This window comes from Diplotaxodon limnothrissa, linkage group LG14, assembly GCF_057381915.1.
Source record: "Diplotaxodon limnothrissa isolate DT_005_m linkage group LG14, D_limnothrissa_male_GT1.1, whole genome shotgun sequence".
Lineage (NCBI taxonomy): Eukaryota > Metazoa > Chordata > Actinopteri > Cichliformes > Cichlidae > Diplotaxodon > Diplotaxodon limnothrissa.
In genome coordinates, this window is record NC_140609.1 from 6,916,599 (window position 1) to 6,931,223 (window position 14,625).

Genomic DNA, 14,625 nt, shown 5'->3' on the forward strand with positions numbered 1-14,625 from the left:
TGTGATGAGGTGTGGGATTCCGTCTGGCATCACATGGAGTGCATTGTGTGCACCATATTCTGATGTCACGTGACATGAATGGCCAGTAATATAGCTGCTGAGCACGTTTCAGGACCTTATCTGCTGATAGGTGACCGGACACTGGGTTGCCATGCAGCAGCTGTAGGACAGTGTCTTTTAAAGATTCAGGAACAACCAACTGATGCAACACTGACTTTTGGGACGGGTTGAAAGCTTTACGACAGAGTAAGCCATTGTGAAAGGTAAGTCTAGAGTACTCATGCCATAGCACTTTTTCCTGAGGTGGGCATTTTTTCATACGCCAGTAGGGTGGTTTCTGACCCTTAGCTTTCCAGCCAATGACTTCTGACAGTACAGGATCTTTTTGTTGTTCACTTTTGAGATCATCTTCAGGCAGCTCAAGCACAAATGTGGATGAAACAGATAGCGCTGCACACTGCAGTCGTGGATCAGGAAGGTCATTGCATGGAATGTGTTTTTGGTCAGTACTGCAGGGACTATGGTTGGGCGGGCCTGCAGGACCCACGCACCTCTCTTCAGGTTTCAAGGTAGCAGAAGCAGTGCAGACTGTGTCCTGCTCTACGGTTTCACCAGTGACAGGGCGACGTGACAGTGCGTCCGCATTGAGGTGGCGGTGGCCATCTTTATGAATCACAGTCCACTCAAAAGGATCAAGTTCAAGAGCCCAGCGAGCACGGCGACCAGTTCTATCACTGTCAATGGGTATTTTCCGAAGACCCAGGAGGGGCTTGTGATCCGTGACAATAACAAATGGCTGCTTGTAGAGGTAGTGCCGAAAATGTCTAACTGCCCAAACAATGGCCCAGAGTTCTCGATCATAAGTCGACCACTTTCTTTCTGCCTTTGTAAGCGCATGGCTAGCATAGGCAATGACTTTCTCTTGCTGTCCCTGTTTTTGAGCTAGTACACTGCCAATAGCTGTGCTAGAAGCATCAGTATACAGAGAAAATGGCAATGTGAAGTCAGGGAATGAAACCACTGGAGGGTTTGAGAGGGCATGTTTCAGATACATGAATGCATCCTGGCACTGAGAAGTCCATTGAAAAGTTGCATGCTTCTCAGTGAGAGCATGTAGGGGGACACTGTGGTGCGCAAAGTTTTGAATAAACTTGCGATAATATGAACAAAGTCCAAGGAATGACCTTACTTCTGTCGCTGTTTGTGGAATAGGCCAGGCTTGCACACTGTTCACATTTCTGGGGTCAGGCTGGATGCCATGTTTTGATACAATGTGGCCCAGAAATTGTACCTGATCTTTGGCAAAACAGCATTTTGAGGGGTTTAGCTTCAAGCCACTTGCCTGGAATCTGCCGAAAATTTCTTCCAGATGCTGGAGATGTTCTGCGAAAGAGCGGCTGTAAATGAGGACATCATCCAAATACACTAAGCAGGTTTTCCAGGGAAGGCCACGAAGTACCATCTCCATTAACCGCTGACATGTGGCTGGAGCGTTTGTGAGTCCCATGGGCATAACAGTGAAGTGGTAAAGTCCACTGCCGGTTGTGAAAGCAGTTTTCTCACGATCCTTCTCTTCCAGTTCAACCTGCCAATAGCCATGTTGAAGGTCCATTGTGGAGAACCAGGCAGAACCTGACAGCGCATCCAGTGCATCATCAACCCTTGGAAGAGGATGAGAGTCTTTGATTGTCACTGCATTGAGTTTCCTATAGTCGAGACAGAAACGCCACGTACCATTTTTCTTTCGCACCAGAACAACTGGGGCGGCCCATGGGCTGTAGCTTTCTTCGATGACACCTGCCTTTAAAAGGTTGTCAACTTGAGTCTGTATTTCAGCTCTCTGTTCAGGTGTCACTCTATAGGCTCTTTGTTTAATCGGTGTAGCATCACCTGTGTGAATATGATGTTTAATTATGCCTGTGTGACCTCTGTCCTCTGAGTGCTTACTGAAGATTCCTGAATACTTCTGGAGAAGTGATTTCAGGGACTGAACCTGGGAGTGTGATAAGTTTGTTTCATCTATTTCTACCGGCAGAGTCGAATCATACACAGGTGAAGTAGCACAACATGTCTGCTCCAGTGGAATGATATCAACAGATGAGCCTGAATGAAACTCACCAAGATGCTGTCCAGGGTACAGTTCGATTTCATCACTGGAGGGATTAAGCATTCGAACCACTGTAGTACCATTCTGAACTTCACTGAGAGTGTGAGCCACAACAATGTCACATGTTGGATTAGGGATCAAGACACCATAGTAGTCTGTTGGAACAGGAGAAGCCGGTGTGGCTGCTGACACACAGGCTGTGATCAGAGTTTCGCTCATAGCTGGAATTTTGGTTGGCGCTAACACGGAAACATTACAGCAGGCAGCCACCTCATGTCCTTTGGGCAACAGGGGAATTTTCATGTCCCACAGTTGCAGCACTTTGTTTTTGAGGTCGAGAAGAGCATGGTGCCTCTGCAGAAAATCCCAACCTAGAATGACTGGCTGGTAAGCACCTCTGAGGACTTCAAAGTCCTGCTGCCATACCTGAGTCCCAAGCCTAATACCAACGGTTAACTTGCCTAAGATTTCCAGACGTTCTCCATTGACCGAACGAGCTGGCACAGAGGATGCTACCATAGGCCGTTTTTTCAAAGCTGGATGAGCGTTTCGAAAATCTTCACTCACAAGGGAGACAAAGGAACCAGAGTCAATTAGAGCACACACTTCAATGCCCTCGACAATAGCCAAGACGTTAGAGGAGACTGATCCATCAGATTCTGAGGGGAACTGGGGGATGTGGTTTTGGGGCCCTGATACTGTAGCTGATGTTTGCCCCTCAACAGCAGCTAATGAAAGTTTCCCTGTGGGCCGGAGGTGAAATGTGCAGGCCTTTCCGGGGACTGGAAACGAACACCGGTCCTACTGTAGGACGCAGCATCTCTAACTCTACGTGGAGCAGGACTGGGACTGCGTCGGTATCTGTTATTGTCAGGGTAATTGTACCTGGAATACTGGGGGGGCTGTTGGGAAGGGTATGTGCGTTGATCGTGTTTCTCACATTTGTCCCACTCATTGAACCTCTGGGGAACAGGGGAAGAAGGACGTTCACGGTGAGACTCTGGATCACGATGATAACGCCTCTCAGGCGAGCAATAGTCTCTGGAATGTTGTCTGGCATGATAAGGCGACGGGGACGCACTGCGGGTGCTGTACTGAACATTGGAAGAGGAGGATCTATCACGACTGGAGTCCAAATGTTGGGCAAGGTAACTCTGTTTCTCCCGTAACTGCTGTACTTCATGTTTCAGGCTGGTTACAGTAAGCGTGAGCTCCTCAACCGCTTGAAGAAGTTTAGCATCAGTAGGCTGAGGACGTATCATAGCAACCTGTTCTGAAGACGGAATATGAGAGGATCCTGCAGCTGTAAGTTGCAATGCTGCCCGTGCTCTCTCACAACGGCTGGCAATGCGCAGGGCTCCGTCGAGATCCTCTGCACCCATCTCATGAATCTTAGATTGCAAGGTGGGGTCCAACCCAGCAACAAAACGGCGAAATTTTTCACCTTCCAAGGCATTGTAGTCATAGTTAGGGAAAGCTTCAAGCACAAGACGGGTAATATCCGCGCTGTACACATCTAAACTTTCACCTGGTTTCCGGGGGCGAGCATTCACATGTGTCTGGAAGAATGGCAGAGAATATTTTGGACCGAAAACCTCTTTCAGCTTATCCTTCACTAGATCATAGTCTTTCTGGGCTGATGAAGGCAAACTGTCCCAGTACAAAAATGCAGCATCTGCTAGACGAGTAGGCAGAACAGAGGACATCACAGTTGGCAAATCTACCTCAGGTGGAGTCATAGCTTGCACTGCCACTTCAAAGCGACGAGACCAACTAGTAAAAGATTCAGTCCCATCTCCTTTAAAAACAGGTGGAAGATCTATTGTCAGGGCACTGGAAACGGTATGGTGGGCGGGAGCAGCAACAGTCCGCATTGCATCCACTGACCTCGAATGTGGCACAGGAGAAGAGCGCAGCTCATGCACAGATTCACTCTCGTCAGCCGACATGTTCCCAACAAATATCCAGCTCAAAAAAAAAAAATCACAAAAACAGAGAGAAAAGCTGCAACAATCCTTCCTATCTCCAAAAATTATTACTATTATTATTTTCAGTTCATCAGCTGTTCACAGAGAGGGATAAATCCCAGCGGGGAAAAAAAACGATCTTATCCGCAGCTTGGGAGTAAAACTCACCAAATACACAGATCCATCAAGAAAATAAATCCCACCGCTGCCACCAGATGTAACGTGAGGGTTCACTAGATGGTTGGGAATCTCTCTGAATAATTAGGAACAGCAAGACGGAGACGGATAACTTTTTAGCAGCCTCTTTACTTTTAGCACCCTGCAACAACAACCCACACTTCCTGTGTGCCGCCCTCATGAATACTTCACTGGCCTCTCAGAAGCCAGGAAATCTTATACTCAGATCAAAACAGGGAAAACAACCAGGTAGATATAACACATACTTATTACTGGTTTGAACATGCATGTCTAAACATTCAAACATGTAAACATGTAAATATCAAAACACGTAACCACCAAATAGCTACATAACTAGCTTTATAACCTTTGTAAACACCTCTTTGTATATCAAAGTAGATTTAAATTTACTTCTACACTTTACAGTTATATTTGATTCTGTGGCTGTGATCAGTTCTACTAGCATATTTGCCTCTACATGAGAGCAAAGTTCGACCCCTTAGGAATAATGTCTTTCTCTACCTGAGTGAGTTGCTGTCAGACAAATTCTTCACCCACTTGTCCACTACCCCTGTGGCTTGTTGTTAAGGAAACTCTCTACTCTATGCTGATGTTTCTGGTGCCCAACAGCTAGATCCTGCCCGGTCTTACACTTTTCCTTCTGTGCTAAATGACCCTTCCTGGTAAATTTGAGCACCTGTTGAAGAGTAATATAAGTCTTTGATGGATCTGTTCCTCTTTCAATTGAACACATCACCTGATCAATGGAGAAATTAGTTAGTCTCACCTGCTCATTTAGCAGCTGACTCTGTGCCTTCTGGAGGACTTTGTTAGCTTGGTGGCCCTTGACAGATGATCTCAGTGTAGACTTTTAGGAGCAATCCCACACTGTCTGCATCTGAGACTGGATCTCAGGTGGTAGCTATAGTCTGCCGTCTTACATGCCGTATGCTCATACTCATGTACCAGCTTTAGGCAGTCCTTGCCAAAGTGAAGCAAAATGTCTTGATACGTGCTCAATCATCCAAGTAAGGAAATCCCAGGAAGTTGATTCTGTTCATCTGGATGTCACGTTTTCAGTGGGAGAAATGTTTCATCACTCGTCTAACTGACTGCTTTAGCCCACTGAAAAATCACCAGTGCTGAGTGATACAAAGCTCACAGTGAAACTCAGGCTTTCCTTTCAGTCTGTTTAATGTAGGCAGTTGCCATCTGTCAAACATCTGCGCTTCATCTGTACCTTCAGCCGGGTGTGTCCAGAATGTTCTGTACAGTCTGAATATTAAAATGTGATTTTTTCAGATTACAGTAAAATGAGTGATTGGTATATATTGCTGTTTAAAAACACTTAAAGAGCTGAAGTCACTGAAGAATAACTATTATTCAGTAACTATACTAACACTAGCAGTTCTTTTAGGCATTATAACATCATATAACATTCTGACAAATTTGCATTGGTTAATTCCCCTTATACATACCAATTCTGATTTGTAATTGCAAACTTTAATAATTATACCAAGCTGCAGGATGTCAGATAGCTAATTACTTGTTTGTAGAGTTGCACTTTGTGTTGAATTTTTTATGTAATATATCCTAAGATCTGTTATAAATTCTTCCAGGGGGCAAAAGTTTTCTGTTGAAGGTAACAAAGCTGGGTGGGTTGAAACTGTACCACAGTCAGTTATTTCAGCATTTCTTTTTTTTAATGACAAATCACACAATCATTAGCAAATGAGCCTTAATACAGACTAGAACTAAAAAGCTTTGTGTGACAGAGAAATTCAGATCTACGTAAAGCTGGACAGTCAACTAGATCAAGCTCTCTGTTATTCAGAGGAATTACTCAGATATTCAAAGTGTGGCTTGTAGGAAATTTGGTCTTCACTTTGAAAAACACTCATGCTGAATTGTATTGTTCTCATTCCGATTAACAAGCAAAGAAAATCTATTAATTGGGTAATAAACCTACACTGAGTGGGACGTAATTGAGAAAACAAAAGCAATCAGTCATTTCCACCATAGTGTCAATATTGCACATTATGATCTGTGAGCTTCATGAATAGTATGACAATATGACAATATGACATTGTGACCAACACAACCCCTGTGGAAATGCTGACTTTTGTTACTATTTCAATGTCACTCCATGACCTCTAATAAAGTAGACATGTTACAGTCTGACTTTTCAATTGATTACAAATCTTGTGTGAGACTGATCAATATTACACCAGCGTGAAGCCCATGACTTGCACAAAATCAATCAAAGGTTTCACAATACAATGTCACAAAGTTTGGAAATCTGAAACAGTGAACAGTGGTAATAAAGGAGCAGCACTGAATGTCCTCGCAACTTCATGAAGTGGTGAGTCATTAAATTACCAAAATGTCTGAGTAAGTTACGTTGCCACTTACTCAGACATTTATGTTGCTGGACAGACAGACATGCATCCTGTATCAGACATAAATGACAAGCAAGTAATCCACCCGCCAGTCATCCAGCCATTCAGCTGTGCAAGAGGGCTGGGAGCTGTTGTGTATTTGTGTAGAGCACAGAGACTATTGGCGAGCTGTCAGTGGCTGTAACACACATCCTGACGTACAGCAGCCCTCTAAGGCCTCCCCTGGAGTCTGTCAGGAAGAAGAAGGGAAAGGAAAGAGTGTGTGTTTCTGTATATATATATATATATGTGTGTGTGTGTGTGCTTATGTGTGTTTGTGTCCATCCATGTGCGTCTGCGTCTGTCTGAGACTGCAGGAGGTAGAAAGGTGTGGGGGTAGATCAATAATAATCAGCTGCAGTAGAACTGGAAGTTCACTCAACAGTGACTCTCCACACACACACACACACACACACACACACACACACACACACACACACACACATTAATGTGTACACAAATACATGCACAGCAGCACTCAAAAACCAATCCATACACCTTGTGACACTGCATTGTAGCCCAAACTATAGTGACAACACTCAAATAAAGGCAACCCACATACAGATACACACACGCACACACACACACACACACACACACACACACACACACACACACACACACACACACACACACATATACACACACACTTAGAACTACCTCAAACTAAAACGCTTACTCATACTCTCAAAGTACCACTTCTAAAATGCATGCGTCTAATCTCATTGATTTTCCATACATTTCAGCACCTTCATCTTTCTCTACCTGCTCCACACGCTCAACCTTCACCCTGCACCAATGCCTCTGATTTCTTTACCTCTTCGAAGTGGTCTTGATGATTTCAGAGACTTTCTGCATGTAATCGGTGGCGAGCACCACGATCTCTTCATCTTCTGAAAAGTTGTCATGGAAAATTCTGTCCAGCAAACGTTTCCAATGAAGCTGCAATAACAAGAGGGTGGTTTAGATTGTATGTAATCATACAGTTTAACCTTTTAAGAGACAAAAAATTGGATAAATGGATCATACTATGCATAAATACATAGTATGATCTACGGGACTATTGCTATTCCAAATCAAAGTAGGCCTGTGTCAGCCACTCAGTCCAGTCAACCTAAACAACCATCTAAATAATTTGTTCCTATTCTTAGAACCTATACTGGTAACTGGATATATGCTGTAGGTAAATGGTTAATGGTAAATATTTAGGTTTAGGCAAAAAGAAGAAAAGAAGTTGCTTGGTGACTGTTTTCAGTTTTCAGTTTTATTTGTCATATGCAAGTTAGCACAGGGTCAACATTGCAATGAAATGTATTTTGGTGGTTACTGAACATTTCCAAGCTGACCAAACTGACGCCCAGTTCAGCAAGCTCCAGACTGAGCAGTACCAAGCAAACAAGGTGGAATTTCAAAGGGAATCTGGGCCTTCTGGTGCAGGTAGTGAAGCTAAGATGAAAATGCTTCTCTATCTGTAAACAGTTTCTTTCAAATGAAGTATAACTGTCAAATGCGATCAAGCATCCATCATGAATGTACAGTAAAAGTACAGCAATAAAGTATTGCTCCAACCAAGTGCTTTAAACACTGACTAATGTTTCAAACATGGTGAAACATTGTTAATAAATTTAAGTGTTGTTTTGGGGAATTACTGACCATGTCCAAACCAAACAAATTGAAAAGAGGCCACTTGACTACTTTATAACGGCTAACTGCTAAACTATACCTATGAAAAGTATTCGATTGTCTGCATTCATACACATATAAACTTGAGTGACATCCTTTTCTTAATCCATAGTTATGGAACCACATTCCATGAAGTTCTCTATGCACTGTTCTTGAGAGAATCTGAAGGCCACATTAAGTTTGGAGGTCTCTAGTCATTGACTCTATAATTTTACATGGCCTACCACTTTGAGTTGCTGTCATTCCCAGTTGCTTCTATTTATACCAATAACAGTGGTAGGGATTTTCACAACTAGATTTGTTGCACAGGTGGCATCCTATCAGAGTACCACGCTGGAATTCACTGATCTCCTGAGACTGACCCAGTCTTTCACAAATGTTTGCAGAAGCAGTCTGCATGCTTAGGTGCTTGACTTTATACACCTGTGGCCATGGAAGTGATTGGAACACATTCAATGATTTGGATGGGTGAGTGAATACTTTTGGCAATAAAATATATGAAAAAAAAAACCTTATTTAGTTCATACTAATAGGATGTAAGTTTGGGAAGCCCATACCTAGCACATAACCAAACACCAACACTGAACACAGTTCTCTAAGTAAAACCTAGTCCTGGTCCAATGCTCGGTATACATACCTACCTTCACCTATGGCTGGAAGCTGCGAGTAGTGACTAAAAGAAAAACAGTGCAGATATATGCAAACCCTTAGAGGTGGTGTGATGAGCTCAGTGACTTGGAAGGGGCTCAAGGAAGAGCTGCTGCTGCTCTGCATCACACAGAGCCACTTGAGGTGAGGAATCTGACTAGGACACCTCTGAAAATTAAGGTGTTTCAGGCATGTCCAGCTGGGAGCAGACCCCAGTTAGACACCTGGAGAGATTATTTCTCTTGCCTGGCTCAGGAATGCCGTGGTATCCCAGAGGAGCTAGAGGTGGCAGTAAGGCAGAGGGAGGCCTGGCTGTCTTTGCGACCCTTTCTTGGAGTGGTGAAATGAATGGACGGATGGAATTCTAGACTCCATTCACTATTGCAACATCACAGATGAGGTCACTAACCAAAAAGGTTACTGTGGCAACAGATGTAAAACATACATAAAACATGGGGCACTCTGGCGGTCCAGGGATTTAAGATTGTGAAGATAAAATGCAGTATCCCCATCGCCCATCATTCACTTTTTTCTTGCCATCACTATTGTCAGCTGTTGAATAATGTGTAATGTTGCATTGCATGTCTGCAGCAAAACTGAAGAAACATAAGACTGGACTCCAGATCCAGTCAAAAGCAAATATTTTTTCTTACAAAACACTGAAGTGATTTAGCAGCAGCCTCTGATCGAATCTCAAGCCTCTAATATGCTTCTTCCTATGTGTCCCTCTTTTTTCTCCTCAGCATCTCTCACACCCCTTTTATCCACATTCAAGTTCAAACTGTGTGTGGAGTTTCTTTCTTTCTTTTTTTTGGCTGAGAAACTAAAACTCAAACTGCTCATCTCCCTCTCAGTATATGTCCAGTTTCCATCTCTCCAGCTTCCCCCTTCAGCCATCCCTCAGCCATGAAACATAGTGAGGATTCTCTGTCACTGTACACGCTGCTTCACAGAAGAGCTTCCTCCTTCTCTTTCTCCATCTTTCCCGCTGTCTCCAGTGTCTTTCCCTTTCCTCTCACCTCCCTCCCTCACTTCAACCCCAAAACACCACCCGGTTTTCTCCTTTTCTTTCTACCTTCTTCTTTCGTTGTGTCCCTCAATCTGCTCGTCTACCCCTGCAGGGGGGACAGCTTTTGTGAATCACTTAGGCCTCGGTGTGTCTATGTACGTGTGTGTCTAAGTGTGTATGTGTACATCTGTGTGTATGTAGTGCTTCACTGCACCGACCCTCCCCAAGCACACACACACACTCTGGCTGCACAGTCACACACTCGCCACACTACTTAAAATGCTCAGTTTGTCATGGCCTGGGTCTAGGGACCCAGGGCTCATGTATTTTAGTGTATGTTTATGTTTATATTTTCTGTGTGGTGTTTTGGTTTTCTCTCCTTTTTTCTCCTGGTTTCTCCGTGTGAGCTTCTGGATGTTTTGGTTCGCTGAGGAGACTGCGAACCCGGAAGTGTTTCTGCTCTAGAGACAGCTACACCTGCCGCTCGCCCTCCTCTGCCAGCTGCAGCAGATTACGCTCGTCAAGGGAGCGGAGGCCGACGCTGGATCCTTGAGTCAGAACTCGTCAGTTCAGCCGTGGACTTTTGTATAAACCTTCGAGATAATAGATGTCCTGCTAACCTTAATGTGTTTGTGTTACCAGGAATCTGGAGCGGAGTGTGTTCTGAAGTCACGGTGTGGGAATAGGAGTTTTTTGGAGTCGCCACTTTTCACCTTTCACGGACGTCTGCACTGTGTGGGATTCAGGGAGAATCGCCACGGGACCACAATGCCTGGATTTTGTATATAGTTGTGTGTTTTCCACCCCCTGTCAATAAATCCACTGCCCTTCACTAAAAGTCTCGCGTTTGGGCCCTACTTTCACTACAACTCCACGGTCTGCCGTCGCAGCCCGTGACACAGTTGGAGTTCAAATCTTAATCCATCACGTCTGCTTCGACCCAGAATATACACATACATATATATATATATATATATACATATATATATATATACATATATATACATATACATATATATACATATATATACATATATATATATACATATATATACATATATATATATACATATATATATACATATATACACATATATATATACATATATATACATATATACACATATATACATATATAGAGAGAGAGAGATAGATAGATATCTCTCTCTATCTATCTATCTACATATATCTACACACATATATATATATATATATATATATATATATATATATATATATATATATATATATATATATACATATATATATGTATATGTATGTGTTCTGGTTGTACATGCACGTGCACTACTCACGCTGGGAGCAATACGCTGCAGCTGCCTAAGGGTGATGCGGTTATACATGGTGCTGATGTCCTTTCTTTGGTCGTCATATTCTGACACAGTGATCTGGAAAGAGAGGAAATTTTACTCAGCACTGCGCACACACTCATGTGAAAAAAGAAACACATACACGCACACACGCACACACACACGCACACACACACACATACACACACACACACACACAATCAGCTTACATTGGCCAGACGGGTCTCCAGCTGTATAATCTCCGTGGACTTCTGTGTGGCGTTGTGAGCTCCCAGCATACTCAGCAAGCGCTCCATCAGACCCTTGTATGCCGTCAGGATCTGAGAAGCAGAGTGATATCAGCGCTAATAGACAGGAGGTGCTGCTGAGACATCGTCAATAATGTCCGGAGACGGCGGTGACATGTGGCAAAGTGGACAGCACAACAACACCACAGTGGGTGACAGAGGAAAACAGGTGGATGGATGAAGAAGAGCGAATGAAGAGTCAATAGGGCAGATGGGAGGAGGAGAGAAGGAGGAAAGGACTGAGGGAGAGAAGATGGGGGAAAGAGGGGAAAGAGGAAGGGAGGGTGGCAAAGAGAAGTGGAAAAGAAAGCAAAAGAAAAAGATGATGTAGGAAGGAGAGAAGAGAGAAGCGAGAAGGCAGGCAATGGTTGGGGTCAAACAGGAGGTGGGATGAAATGATGATGAAATTTAGGCCAGTGAAAGGAAGAAGAATCAGGGAAGTAATGAGAGGAAGGGAGAAGGAATGGAGGAGGAAAAGTGGAGGGATACTGGTGGGTGGTAATAGAGGGAGAAAGCTCACCTTTGTACTATCTTCATCCTGGCCCAGATAGAGACTTCTTTCAGGCAGTGTGAGCCCTTCCTGATCAATCTGCACCAACATATGCACACATACAGTCAAAAGCTCAGGAGAGTTTTTATCTGCCATGTAGTCATATGTTTTACTAAGCACCCCACTGGTACATATTCAAAGGGTTGATTAATATTTGATACTCTGAAAAAATGGTAACATTTACAAACTATTCTCCACACTGTATGCTAAACATTAATCATTTATAACATTTAATGAATAATTCACACAGAGTAATTCATCTTTTATTAAACTGCAGATGTTTGACATCTAATATTACTGGGTTTTGTGAAAATCCTATCCAGAAGTTTTGGTTTTAAAAAAACTAAACAAAACTCTCCACACACTTATAGTCTTCTGACTAAAATCTAAACATGTGACCTATGCATGAATCCTGGGTCAAAATAGGGGCTTCCAAAAACTTCAAATAGAATAAAGAATTAGACATTTGAAAGTGAAAATTATAAATTATACTAAAAAAAATATTATTAACCAAAGAAAAGAAAAGAAAAAAGCAGCACTGCTGGAGGCTCTCTGTCTGACAGGTAAAACTGGATTTCTGTTCTATCGACCCCATACTGGGCGCCAAAGTAGAAACAGCTGTTTGCTGTGGGCCGAGATCCAGCTACCTTAAAACACACCATTGGTGAGAAAGAGAGTAGTTTAATCCCTGGCTCTATTAGTTTGCCCTCATGTGTACATAATGTAATATTAAATTGTTTTATTCCATGAGAGTTTTTTTTTAATAAATAAATAATTTAATATGACTTTGGCCAGTTTCGACAGCACTAATGATAATAATATGTCTGTAAAGAGGCAAGTTCAGCTCTAATTTAGACTTCCATTGGACCTTTTGTGCCATTGTTGCACTGTATTTGGAAAAAACCCCACATTTTTTTAATACCATTAAAAACTCACACAACAAGCATTTTCAAATGGACTGAGTTTTCTCATAAGTTCTCACCCTGATAGCATTCCTTGAGGAGTTTTTGTCATCCACATTGACGGTGAGGGAGAAGAAGACAGCAGTGCTGTACTCTCCCTGCGTCCTATAGAGCAGCTCATTAAAGTCCGGTCTCTGTGGTGCACCCTCCCTTTCCCACCCTGCAGCACCAGGGGGAGCCCCCACCAGGTCCCACCCTCCACAGCTGTCTATTACCTCCATCATGGGGTCAGACCCCAGCTTGTCAATCTCCTGGATGTTGATGCAAGATCGATAGAACTCCTTGACTTTACGCTCTGCTGAGTTGGGCCCACGCCTCCGAATTGGCTCCAGCAGAAGGCGCTGTAGTTTCTCCTCATTATGTTCTCCTATGGCAGTAATGATGCCGTAGCTGAGCTTGTCCTCTGGGATGCCATGGCGCCTCAGCCAACCACCACAGGCGAAGGAATAGAAATCCTGGCATGGCTGGATGGTTGGGTCGATATTGGCCTGAACAAAACGAGCAGCCCGCAGGAGGGAGCGTTTCCGCTGGCAGTCCTGACGGCACTGCATGTCCTGGTGGACGTCCAGTGAAATGTACTTGAGTGCCAGCATGCTTCCCAGGATGACACACATGCCTGCAGCAAAGACCAGTGCAGAGAGGAGGCAGATTTCCCTCCGGCTCCATCGAGGGAGGCCCCCACTGTTGCCGGTGCTCCCTGGATCTTTGTTTCGACCACCTGACCAGGTCCCTCCCCGACTTCGTCCCATGTGACGGTCCAAGCTGCCCCCCAAATGAAGAGTCATACCATTACTGAGGATATCACTGCTGTAGCGACCGCCATATTTAATTTCCTGGAACTCATCATAGTGGGCTGTTAGTGAGTACGTCTTCTCCATCTTAAAGTAGAGTTTCTAGTCAACAAAGAGAAAGAGGAAGGGATGGAATTGGAGTTATTTTTGTGTTCAGAGTACTTTTATGACCGCTCCTACCGAGGCAGAAGCATAAATACCTTGTATGGGGCAAAACACTCAACTGATGTCAAAATAATCCTGTTGGCCTTCTTTAGGAAAAGTCCCCTTTATTCTTTTTAAATCAAAAGCCAGCAGAGCAAGAGACTTCCATTGTTAACAAGGAATCTCTCGGGTCCCGCTCTCTCTCGCTCATTCTCCTCCCCTCTGCTCCCTTTCCATTTGTTTTCCTCTCCCCGCTCTCTCTCTCTCTCTCTCCAACCAGTTACAGGTCACCTGTCGATAAAAAAATAAAAAAGAAATGAGACAGAGCAGGGCTGTAAGTCGACAGAAAGATGGGAAATTGAATCCATGATAACAGCCGCACAGGATGACAAAACAGCATCTGTTTTGCCACATTTCCCCCCGTCTGTTTGTCAGGTAAAGCTGTTGGATTGATTGGTGATAGTCAACCCACAAGGAGACGATGCCCCCCCTCCCAAACTGAATTATGGCTTTGGACAGATCAATGGCGAGTGA

General features: G+C 43.7%; 1 protein-coding gene across 3 annotated transcripts in view; it reads right to left on the reverse strand.

The window, feature by feature from the left end:
- ecel1 (endothelin converting enzyme-like 1) overlaps positions 1–14,034 on the reverse strand; it is a 55,127-nt gene extending 41,093 nt beyond the window's left edge. For 2 of the 3 annotated variants that reach the window (XM_085370527.1, XM_085370526.1), the window contains exons 1-5: positions 13,177–14,034; positions 12,165–12,233; positions 11,567–11,677; positions 11,343–11,435; positions 7,507–7,631 (exon numbers count right to left, since the gene is read on the reverse strand). In XM_085370527.1, coding sequence (XP_085226653.1) covers positions 7,507–7,631; positions 11,343–11,435; positions 11,567–11,677; positions 12,165–12,233; positions 13,177–14,034 — 1,256 coding nt within the window. The remainder of the gene's footprint in view (positions 1–7,506; positions 7,632–11,342; positions 11,436–11,566; positions 11,678–12,164; positions 12,234–13,176) is intronic. The other variant, XM_085370528.1, reaches the window with a different exon arrangement.
- Between the last annotated feature and the right edge of the window lie 591 nt (positions 14,035–14,625).